The sequence below is a fragment of the Syngnathoides biaculeatus genome, chromosome 3 (genome assembly GCF_019802595.1).
Source record: "Syngnathoides biaculeatus isolate LvHL_M chromosome 3, ASM1980259v1, whole genome shotgun sequence".
Lineage (NCBI taxonomy): Eukaryota > Metazoa > Chordata > Actinopteri > Syngnathiformes > Syngnathidae > Syngnathoides > Syngnathoides biaculeatus.
The window spans coordinates 22,629,512-22,642,296 of record NC_084642.1 but is presented as its reverse complement, the minus strand read 5'-3'; the positions used below and the strand labels follow the sequence as shown (position 1 = coordinate 22,642,296).

The 12,785-nt window shown below is 43.2% G+C and overlaps 1 protein-coding gene across 1 annotated transcript in view; it reads left to right on the top strand.

Annotated features, from left to right (window-relative positions):
• Positions 1-11,355: 11,355 nt before the first annotated feature.
• Positions 11,356-12,785, top strand: part of adamts18 (ADAM metallopeptidase with thrombospondin type 1 motif, 18) — a 76,020-nt gene continuing 74,590 nt past the window's right edge. The window contains exons 1-2 of the mRNA XM_061815262.1: positions 11,356-11,680; positions 11,899-12,004. Of these exons, the coding sequence (XP_061671246.1) occupies positions 11,579-11,680; positions 11,899-12,004 (208 nt within the window). The 5' untranslated portion in view covers positions 11,356-11,578. The remainder of the gene's footprint in view (positions 11,681-11,898; positions 12,005-12,785) is intronic.

The window sequence follows — 12,785 nt, the reverse complement described above, 5'->3', positions numbered from 1 at the left end:
GTATTTATATTTAAATATATATATACACATCAAAGTATGGCCCTTCCCTTCCAAAGAAGCCACAAATGAAGAGGATGAGATTATCCACGAGAAGATACGTTCTAAAAACAGCCTCATCCCCCGTTGTGGCTTGATGAACCTGCTGGCTGCTGCGTGTATTTTTACACGGCATGTTTATCCTCCATCCTGTAATTTGGCCTCGTCCGTCTGTCTCTCTGCACGTCCGTCTGGAGAAAGGAATAAGAGCGAGGGAGAGGATGTGACCGCCACCGTGGGGATTCTGCAAGCCTTGGCTGGTTTCTCCAGACTTTCAGAGACTGGCCCCCCTTTTACCCCCAACCCACCATTCCAATAAGAGTCCTGTTGATTTCTGAAGGGTGTAGAATACTTCAAGGAGTCAGGTGGTTAACAACTTCATACATTTTAGAGAAATGTTGTGATGGGTTGTGTTGAATGTTTTTATTCTGTTTTTGTTCAAGATAAATCAAGATTAATTGATCAAAAAAAAAAAAACCCCATCCAAGAATCATCTTTTGAGAATAAAGTATTTTTTTCAAGATCGAGTCAATAAGGGAAGAAAGTCTAATTTTAGCAAGTGAATGAAAAAAAAATCAATTTTATTGTTGTAATATTTAATGTTTTATTCAGGAAAAGAAAGTGTATTCTTTTGCTAAAAAAAAAATACACATTTCGTTCTTTGGAAGAAAATAGAACTTCATCCTAGTAACGAAAAGCCTTTTTTCCCATTTTTCAAAGAAAATGGAAAAAAACTGACGAAGGATGTGAGATTTTTGTTATGATGTCACAATCATATCAGACTTCCAATAAGTCTCTCTTTGAATTGATATAACACAGCTAATTGTAAATGATTCCGTAGATCCAAATGTTACGGTTCATGGACCTTCAAGAGTTCAGGCACCCAGTTTGAGAACCACTGGCCTGAAGTCTTAGAGGTGTCCAATGCTTGTTCTGTGTATCTTGACTGGCTATGTGTTATAACCCTCTACAGTGAGTGGTGCCTTGAGATACAAGTGACCTAATAATTTTCGAGATACAAGTCGATCACAATCATGTCAAAAATGTTTGGGGTTTTGTGGGTGCGTGTGGCTTTGTAATGGAAAGATGATATGAGGTATTTTAAATTATGAGGATAATGACAGAATAAATTGAACTTGTATCTCAAGGCAGTGCCATGCTTCCACATTTTAAAGGGTTATTTAGGGTTAAGGGGTTAGGTTTGAAGTTCAGGGTTAAGTTTGGGTTAAGAATGAGGACCACCAACAGTATATCCATCGTTCAAATCTCGCTTTTGGGTTGAGCCAATCATCTCAATTAGACCGTGCTGTGGGACAATAGAGGCAGAACAAGCGTCAATTAAGCGCTGCCACCACGGGGACCTGCTCTCTGTCACGTCCCCCCCAAGGATGTGGGTGGGATCTGGAAGGAGGGTGGTGAAATTTGGGTTGTCCTCCATTCTGCCGGGATCAAGCCAATAAATATGTGGCACGGTGTGTGTTGCCTGTGATAGATTTGGGTTGGATGTGTGTGGAGTGAGGGGGTGGCGCACATTTTGTGGTACTTTGGCAGGCGGTGAGTACTGACTTGTGTTTGTGGCGTGGCGGAGAACACAAGATCGAGGAGCTCCGAGCACAGACCTCATTATCTCATCAGCTCTGAAGTGAGTCACTGAGGCCGGGACGCAGTGGAGGTAGGCGGTCGGTGGGCTCGTTGCGGCGTGTCCCGCTGGCGCTGGTCGGCCTGCGTCGACAACTTTTTGTGGCCCATCGAGCTCGCTGAATGGGTGACCGGTGCCCTCAGTGAGAAAAATCGAACATCTGATCTGATGGAGCGAATCCGAGCACGAGATGTCAAGCCAGGGGAAAAGTGGAACATCAATTTTGTCACATGGCGGGTCAACACATGAAGTATCATGGGTATAGAGTGTCACAAGTCAAAAGAAGCAGTAGTCAACCCATAAAGTACTGTTCAACCGAAGAAGTACCATGGTTCAGCCCAAAAAGCATCATGGGTCAAAAGAACTATAGGTCAACTCACAAACCAGAATGAGGCAACCTGGGAAGCATCAGGGGTCAACCCACAAAGCATACTGAGCCAAAATCCCCCATGAATTAACCCTCATCAACCTGGCTCAAAAGCAACATGGGTCAACCCGGGAAGTAACACCGGTTAACACACCAAGGACCACTGGTCAAGCCATAAAGCACCAAGAGTCAATAAACCAAGCATCATGCTTCAACTTACAAAGCACCATAGGTCAACACATCAAGCACCCCCAGGTCAACCCTCAAAGGACCAAGGGTCAACACATGAGTAACCACAGGCCAAACCACAAAACATCATCAGTTATCCCAAGGAGCACCATGTGTCAGTTGATAAAGCAACAAATGGAAACAACAAATTGTGTCCTGTACCAACCTGTATCAATTGCTTTTGAGCTTCCTGGGCAGTTTCCTAGTCTCTTGGTCTTTGTCACGTCACCACCTGAAGGCTTCTGCAGCAGTTAGCGAAGCCTCCTCAGTATGTGAAGATAAAGCAGGACTGCCGTGTGGTCTCCGGAGTTTCTGTACGCGGATGCTAAATTGATGACCAGTCGGACACGGAGTTTCGTTTTATTGCTTGATACCTGACACCTGCAGGCCTTTAGACTACAGCCGTCAAGCTGACACAAACCAAACGCTACCTGTTATTCTGTAGTTGCTACCCCCCAGGGAGATAAGGTGAGGTCAATCTGCTCCCCTTACATGCTGACAAGTGACAGTCATTATAAATGTACTCCTGTTTTCGCCAGCTCTCTCACAGATTTATTTGCGCAAATTATCAATCGTATTTGTCACGAAAATCTTGCTATATCACAGAGGTCTGTAGTTTAAAGTTATTTTGTGTGTGTGTGTGTGTGTGTGTGTGTATAAAAATCATTTTGGAAGTATACCGTTTTATACTGTAATTCATTAATTACCTTTCAGTGGTACTGTGAACAACTGGTGAGCACATCTGCCTCACAGTTAAGAGGACCATGGTTCAAAGTCTCCAGGTCCTGTGTGGAGTTCTCCCCGCACCTGCATGGGTTTTCTCCTGGTGCTCCAGTTTCCTCCCACACTCCAACCACGTGCATAGTAGGTTCATTGATGACTCTAAAATAGCCATAAGCACCCTTGAGAGTGCGAATGGATGTTTGTTGCTATGTGGCCTGTGATTGGCCGGCGCCCAATTCGGGCTCTACCGCGCCTCTCGCCCAAAGATGGCTGGGATTGGCTCCAGCACGCCTGGGACGATAACAGTCATCCCCATCATCATCATCATCATTACAATAATCAAAATAATTTGTGCTCTGTGGGTGACATGTTTTTAAGCTCTGGCTTTATGTGTCAAAATATTGTGCAAGCTGTGGATTTGTAAATGAAAACAACCGAAGCTGCTCTTATTTCTTGTGGCCTTTTATTTTTTGTTTTACACTGAATAAGAAACCAACCGTCAATCAAACTTGTTGCCTTTTTAGCAGCCCCAACATCTCATTTCAGGAACACAATTGTTGTTTTGTTTACACCAAAGAAACCGCTGTTGTGAACTTCATTTTTCCCCCCTCAACTTCTTGTTCTATTTTTTACCCCTCAGGAGAAGCACGAAGCATGTGAAACATGCGATTTTGGGTTTTGCGTAAACAACTGATTTTCTTTCAATTCCACCATCAATTTAGCGTTTCTAATTCTATACACCACCAACCAAAAAAAAAAAAAAAACTTGGAGTAAAATTTTAGGATGAACCTCAAATGCACCACGAATGAACTTGCTTTGACTTTATCTAAACTTTTGAATGCATCCCATTTTTAAATGCATGTCCGCAGTTCAATGTTTCAGTACATTTGGGTGACCTTTAACAAGGAATTACCTTAAAATAAAACTGTCAAATTCACAACAGATGTTTACAGCCACAAATGGAACAATACATTTGCTGGTTCAATTAGACTTGCTACTTAAACAGTCCACTTCATCACGCTGTTCACATTTTGACATCATAATACCAAAACCACACCAAATAATTCATAAATAGATAGGATCTGGCGATTCTTAGATTTCAAACTGGATGTTCTCGAGGGACGTGATCACTGAGCTTTGAGTGATGCAGTGTGTCATCAGTGGGTTGCAAGAGATCCAGAAACACTAGAGGAGTCACAGAAAACCATAGAAGAGGACAGGAAAAAACAAATATTTGAAGTGTTCTTTATAATCTAATAAGAATCTACAGGAACAACAAAAACGGATACATCTGCTATTGCATCTGAACTCTTCATTTGTTGTCAATTTTGCCATTCACATCATAGGTTGAAGACAAGATAAGATAGAACATCTATACATTTTCTGTACTGATTATCCTCACAAGGGTTGCAGGTGTGCTGATGTCAATCCCAGCTATCTTCAGGCGGGAGGTGGCCAGAGTTGGCGTGCACACTGAACTGGTTGCCAGCCAATCACAGGGCACATTTAAACAAACAATTGTTCACACTCAGCGAGGCTGGATTTGAACCCAGGTCCTCAGACCTGTGAGGCAGGTGTGCTAACCGGCCATTCACCGTGCCACCAAAGATAGAAGAGAGGACAGTAAATTGTGCAAAAAATATTGAAACATTGAACAGTTGGATGTGCAATGCAGCCCTATGGGGGCACAAACCAGTGCAATCTGTAGGCCTGTCCCAAGCCCGGATAAATGCAGAGGGTTACGTCAGGAAGGGCATCCGGCGTAAAAACAGAGCCAAACAAATATGAGCGTTCATCTAAAGAATCCCATACCAGATCGGTCGTGGCCCGGGTTAACAACGCCTGCCCCCGCCACTGCTAACCTGCAGGGCTTCGGTGAAAATTCAGCAAATGTGGGTCGAAGACAAAGAAGAGGAGGAAACTGGATCCGTCGTACGAAGAAAAAGAGGAATGCACAGATCCTACGACTGAGTGTAGGGACTTTGAATGTGGGGACTATGACAGGAAAAGCCCAGGAGTTGGTTGACATGATGATTAGGAGAAAGGTTGATGTACTGTGCATCCAAGAGAGCAGGTGGAAAGGTAGTAAGGCTAGAAGTTTGGGAGCAGGGTTTAAATTATTCTACCACGGAGTAGATGGGAAGAGAAATGGAGTAGGGGTTATTTTAAAAGAAGAGCTGGCTAAGAATGTCTTGGAGGTGAAAAGAGTATCAGATAGAGTGATGAGACTAAAATTTGAAATTGAGGTTGTTATGTATAATGTGGTTAGCGGCTATGCCCCACAGGTAGGATGTGACCTAGAGTTGAAAGAGAAATTCTGGAAGGAACTAGATGAAGTAGTTCTGAGCATCCCAGACAGCGAGAGAGTTGTGATTGGTGCAGATTGTAATGGACATATTGGTAAAGGAAACAGGAGCGATGAAGAAGTGATGGGCAAGTACGGCATCCAGGAAAGGACCTTTGAGGGACAGATGGTGGTGGACTTTGCAAAAAGGATGGAGATGGCTGTAGTGAACACTTATTTCCAGAAGAGAGAGGAACATAGAGTGACCCACAAGAGCGGAGGTAGAAGCACACAGGTGGATTATATTCTGTGCAGACGTTGTCATCTGAAGGAGGTTACTGACTGTAAAGTAGTGGTAGGGGAGAGTGTACCTCGACAGCATAGGTTGGTAGCGGGTAAGAAGATTAAGAAGACAAAGGTGGAGGAGAGAACCAGGTGGTGGAAGTTGAGAAAGGAAGAATGCTGTGCGGCCTTCTGGAAAGAGGTGAGACAGACTCTCGATAGACAGGAGGAGCTCCCGGAAGACTGGACGACTACAGTCAAGGTGATCAGAGAGACAGGCAGAAGATTACTTGATGTGTCATCTGGTAGGAAAGGGGAGAAGGAGACCTGGTGGTGGAACCCCAAAGTACAGGAAGTCATACAAGGAAACGGGACAAGCCGAAAGGAAAAGAAGAAGACGAAGACGAAGAAGAACAGCTGGATGTGCATTCAAATGTTTAGTGGAGGTCAAACTCAGGTCACCGGTAAAAGGTAATAGTGTTGTGCATTTTTATTGCAATCTCAAAGCTGAATATCCCTGATATTTTGTGAGTGGCATGCATGTATTTTATGTTTTGTTTCTTATAATCAGCCTTTAATCTGCCTAGCGACAAGCATATTGCAAACACACAGCAGTTCTCACCTCGGCTATGACGTCATCACACGGTGTCGACGGATACAGGAACCTGTCACCTGACTGGTAATGGATGACATGATCACCCCCCCCCCCACACACACACAGACACACACACACACCCCTCCCTTTCACTTCAAACACAAAGAGTGGGGTTTTCCCAAACACGGACAAGCACACTTACACACACACAAAGAGTTGGCGAGAACCTTCAGTCGTCTCATCAGTTCGAAGGTGTCGGGTGATTAGAGCGACTGTTTCCTTTGTGGTGAAATGTTCTTTGAAATCCAAATTTGTCTCCTGTTCACACTGAAATGGAGAAATTATGAGGAGGGGGGAAAAAAAGAGGATCTCAAGTACGGGAATGAAGTTGTGAGTTCTGAGAAAAAAAAAGAAAAATCTTATGAGGGTAAAGTCAGACATCTGTGAGTAAATCTCACAATTCCCACACAAATCCAAATACAACACACACATTCAACTATTCCCAAGATCGTAATATTATACATTTTCAACTTGTTGAATTATGGTTTTATTCTCAAAAATAGGAGTTTCTGGTAAATGCAGAGTTAGGGTTTTAAATTAGGGCTAGGGATCCCAAGCATGGTTTTACCATTTCAAATTACAGTCAGTCATCAAGTAATGGTTAGTGTATCAAACACTTGCTGTGCGGTTTGTAATTAACTTTTCAAACAAGGGTTGAGATTTCAAAATGACTCTTTAAAAACGGGAGTAGGATTTAAATTTAGCGTCATATGACATAGTTCAGGGTTTCAAACAAGAGTTAGTCTTTCAAATTGGGGACTCGAGCCTGGCATGGGGTCATGTTTCTAAAGTGTGGTGTCAAAACCGGGGGTTCGGTTTTCAAAGTAGCTTTTGAATCCAGGGTTAGAGTTTAAAACAAGAGCTGGGTTTTCCAGTTCGGCTTTCGAGACCGGGTTAGGATTTCAAACCAGGGATAGGCTTGACTTGTAGTGCTACATTTATATTGTCACAGTGCAGTATTTTGACTGCACTGTCAACATTACAACTGAATCCACCGAAAGGTATGACTTTATTTGGATCATACTGTGATTATTATTATTATACCACATGTGGAGGGACTTAACAATGGACAAAACAGCCCGGTTCCATTAGTCAAGTGCATAGTAGGACAACGTCTGTTTGGAAAGTTCCTCATAAAAGTGGATAGTGCCTGAGCGGCATATGAATCCTCCCAACGGTCTCGATAGTGTCATCCAAGCTAAGAAGGCCTCAGCATAACTGAAAGTGCAGATCCTCCCTCACAACTCCGCATGGAGCATTTGTGAGCTTCGCGATTCGGTTTCACGATCGGGGTTTGCGGTGGAGCCGGGCCAGAATGCGCAAATGAGGTAAAAGATGAGGTCCTTGGTGATAGATAACAAAAATGACCCACAAAAAGAAATGTGGCGCACCTGCAACTTGCTGCAAAATGCTACACTGTATATATTTACAACAGACACACACACACACACACACACAGCTGCATGTCTTCATATGCTTTGGCAGTATATGTGAAAGAAAATTGTGGAAAAGTTGTTTAATGAAAGGATTAAGGTATCAAATTAGGGGTTCAAGCAAGGGTTATTTCTTCATTGAAGGGTTTCAAGCCTGGAGAAGGGTGTGAAACATGAGTTAAAATTTGAAAATACAGTACGCTTTAAAGCCAGGGTTGTGGTTTCAAGTTAAGTATACAAACTTGCTTTTCAAGGCAGGAATAGGAATAGAGTTCTAATTTAAGGCTTTTAGCCACATTTAGACTGTTAAAACAGAGTTAGGGTTTCAAATTCAGGTTTGAAGAGAAGGGTAAGGCCTTAACTGTTAGGATTCAGACTAAGGTTGGGCTTTCAAATCAGGATGTCAAGCAACAGTTGGGGTTTTGAATGAGTTTCATGCTTGAATTAAAGTTGAAAATAAAGTTTCAAGACAGTGTTATGGTTTCAAACATGGGTTAGATTTTCAAAATATTTCTGGAACAATGAATATGAATTAGAGGGTTAGGGTTTCAAGACAGAGTTAGAGTTTGAAATTAGGGTTTCTAGATCGGACAAATTTCATGCTAGTGGTTGGGTTTCAAAGTCGGACTTGAAACCGGACTTAAGCATCAAGCCAGTCTTCGGTTCTTACTCTGAAGATGTGACCTGGCGTATGGTATCAAACAATGTTTGGGGATCAAGCCCAGGTACGAGGTAAGATTTTGAGCCCAGGATTCAAATTTCAAATTACTTGTACAAGTCAGGGGTCGGTCTTTAATGTGTGGTTTTAAAACTGTCTTAGAAACTGAAATGATTCCTTCAAGTCAGGGAACCTCAAGTGTGTGCCATCCAAATTTGCACAGAGGCAATTTGAGAACGACAGCATGTTTGTCGTAGAATTTCCGTTGCGGATTTGGCTGCGTTTTTATATCGGGTTTCCGCGCTGGTCACGTCCAAACACGACGGCACAAATGATATTTTCAGCCACTCGCAGCAACACCTGACACAGGAAGAGAGCAAATCATGAAGAATTTCACCTGCCTGCCAGGACCGCTCAACTTGGACATGATATGATATCCAACGATATGATATGGAAAGACGAGTGTCAGGCTAACACGTGTCTTCCGGTCCAGAAAATAATCCTGGCAGGATCTCTTCAGGGATCGCTTACATGACCCTTTTGGACACAAAACATGAATACACAATGTTTTCAATCGTGCAAATGCTCCAAGCTACACTATTCTACACTAAAATTGGTCATATTTATGAAGATAACGCCTTGCAGTTTCGCTTCCACATTGCTCAATCTACGGAAACTTCAAACTAGTCACACAAATCCGGACACTATTGTCCCACTAACCTCAAATCCCCTATTTGACTTCTTGAGAATGAGTTGAGTGTGAATGCTGACCCTGTTTGCAGTTAGTCCATAAATCAGTGGTGTCCAAACTACAGGCTGGGGACCATTTGCGGCCCACTGTCCATTTTTTTAGCAGCATATACAAAAACCAAAAAAAAAAAAAACATCTGACATTCCTCACAATGCAGTGGAGTGTGGGTGTTTAAAAATTATGTGTGTGTGTGTGTGTGTGTGTGTGTGTGTGTGTGTGTGTGTGTGTGTGTGGGGAGGAGGCACACTCCTCAGACACAACCACTACCACTCCTGCTACTACAACTGATATTACCACTACTACTACTTACTAAATTGGTTTTATCTACAGCTTTTCAACATATGCAATGAAACCATTTAACAACTAAAATAGTCAAAAAATGATCCTCCCAACACCTAAAATATGAAGATAATCAGCAATATATGGAACATTGCATGACCAAACCCAGAAAATAGGTTAGCGGACTTTGTGCGTGATGGTTTGATGTTTTGATGGCGTGATGGTTTGAAGCCAAACTAGATAATTATTCAGATTGTCTTTTTTTTTTTAATAGTTGGTGTCTTCTCACAAAAATAAGATACGTCTTTGTTATCAATTTATACACATATGACATTATATAGCCTGTGTAAACACAAAGAAAAGTTAAAATATCAGATATCTTTGATGACTTTCTGGCTACATCTTACGTTAAACAAAAGACACTGTGTACATTAAAAGTTACTACAGGTCCTGATAGAGTTTTGCTATTTACTCGTGTTTATAAGGAAGAGCTTCCACCTGTTTTGCTGAGTGCGGAAGCTGCCAGCGCGTAAGCCGAATTCAATTTCGGAGGCAGAGATATTTTATTCCACTTTTTGCTCTGTGTCAAGCTCTGACTTCTTAAGAATTGAGCAAATGAATGATTATTATCCTGAAATGAACACTGCTTTAAAGATAGTCAGCTAATTTCGGACAGCAAAATGTTTTAGTTCTGAATATGAAGATCCGCTCGAAGCAGGGGCGGATTTACTTTCGTGGGACACAGGGATGCGGCCCACCCCAAAAGTATATGCTTTGTCATGTTTCACAGAATGCTGTGGTGTAGCAGTTTCTCAAAATAACTATAACATATAATTGTTGCTTGATAAATTGGTTTTTAGCATGTTTAGCAAGGCAAAGAATGTCAAAATGGCCCTTGGATCGTTTTTTTTTTCCTGTATGCAGCCCTCAGAAGAAAGTGTTTACCCACCCATGCTTGAACCTCACATTTGCATTCCCGCAAATGCTTGTTTGCCTCTCAACATTCAAAGTGAATCCGGATCTGGATCGATTTCAGTAAACACAGGGGTGTCAAACTCGTTACTCTCACGAGCCACATTGTAGTTACGGTTTCTGTCAGAGGGCCATTACAACTGAAAGTATGAAAATCTTTATTTAATTGACCCATCATATTTACACATTAAAATGTATCAACTAGTTTGGGAATCAGAAATCAAGGCTAATGGGATTTTCAACTATTGATGATGTTTGGTAACAGAAACATGCTTGCAATATCTCAATGTCATCATTTATGATGTGACAATTAGAAATTTTGGTCCAGATTTTACAATAATCATGGAAGTTGAAGTCAGACTTCCAAAGTAAAGTTTCAAAATGGAGTCGGGGCTCCCAGCCCGGGTTCGGTTTCGGTGTAAGGTTTCTAGTGTTTGTGTGCGGTGACCTGGTGGTGACCCTAAAAATGGCACTGAGCCTCGTTATTTCTTTCTTTGGCCTTCCTTACTTCTCTTTCCTCCCATCTATCATTCCGTCCTTCCCATCCTCCTCCATCCCTCTCTCCCACCTTCCGTTTTGCTTCTTTCCTTCAGGATTCTCCCTATCCTACTTCTTTCCTTCCTTCCTTCCTTCCTTCCTTCCTTCCTCCCTTTCTCCTGGAAATATGTCGTTTTCCAACACGCACGCCTCCCAATACTGTATTTGTAATGACGTCACGCCCTCGTGGGAATACTTTTGCGTCTCACTCCCCATAAATCGCATTGACAACATCACACCGCAGATGCAAAGAAAGGCAGCCCAAGTGACTCGTGCATGTCACCACTGGAACTTTTGTACTTTGGGTTGTTGCATTTGTTCCGATAGGAATCGCGAAGCACTTTAACCATGACGTCACGCGAACTGCTCTCATTGCGTCCACGAGCACACGACAAGGTGCGTGCACGAGCTCGCACGGCCTCGTGTGGGCGTCTGTGCTGAGCTTTCCACGCGTGCTCTTGTGATGCTGCGAGCTGATTGGGCTAAACGCGCACGACCGGCTCTCCCACCCGGGCTCACTCACTCGCATTCACTCATTCAGTCCGAGCCGGACGACAGTACCTGCTTCTGACTCACTCTCGCAATCGAGTGGACCTCACCTGAGGGGGTCCATGACGCGCGCGCACTGCGCGATGATGGCAATATTTGGCGCGCGTTTGGATCTCGTGCGCACTGCAAGGAGTGGCGGTGTGGTGTGAGCTCGCCCGTAGCCATCACCGTCACGAGCAGCACCATGGACGGTCTGCTTCTTCTTATTTGGACTCTACTCATGCCGCTGGTCGGCTGCGCCCCAGGACGGCTGCTCTCCACCCTGCTGACCTGGACCCTCATCAAGGTATCCATTTAAAATCCGCTGCACGTTCGTCAGGGCTTCTCAAACCTTTCCAGTCCAGGGACTACTCCCAGGGGGGTATTTCGCCAAGGACCCCCCATCATAATCCGAACGGCAATTTGACATAATAACATAAGCACTGTTGCGAACAAGAACCGCCGATTCAAGTCATTTATGCATCACCTGTTATACCTGTCTTCTTTTTGTTGTTGTTGTTGCAGAGTTTGAACACTTGCTGTACACACGCCTTCCTGCACACGGTGTCAGACAGCGACTTTTCGACTTTCTCCTCCTCTTCTTCCTCCAGTAGCCACGGTTTAAATCATGGTGAGTACTCCACTTGTCATTGACGTTCAGCCGGCATGCATGCTGGCTGCAAGCTTTCAGCGAGAAATAAACAAATAATATCAAAATATAAATGGAAACCGGACACGTGATATCTGCAAAAAGTAACCCCCAATGCATTTATTATGCTGATTAATATTTCTGTAAATTAATTTTTTTAAAACAGTACTATATATATATATATATATATATATATATATATATATTAACTAGGCGGCACGGTGGCTCAGCTGGTAAAGCGTTGGCGTCAGCGTTTTGAGGTCCCAGTTTCAATCTCGGATCCGCCTGTGTGGAGTTTGCATGTTCTCCTTGTGGATCCGTGGGTTTTCTCCAGGCAGTGCCATTTCCTCCCACATCCCAAAAACATGCAACATTAATTGGACTCTCTAAATTGCCCCTAGGTGTTATTGTGAGTGTGACTGTTGTCTGTCTCTATGTGCCCTGCGATTGGCTAGCAACCAATTCAGGGTGTACTCTGCCTACTGCCGGTTGAGAGCTGGGATGGGCTCCAGCGCTCCCTGCGACCCTCGTGAGGATAAGTGGCAAAGAAATTGGATGGATGGATGGATAATTAACTATAGTTTCCACTGCATCATAGGATTTTGGTTGACGTCACACAGAGGGTTACTATAATTTCCATGCACCAGAATTGTAAAACCTTGTGATCCCAGCATGCATTGCGCTATGAAATGTTGAACTGTTGCCGTAATAAAGATGCTTATCCTTAATGTTCATGAATGAAAAAAATATGTATAAAATATAA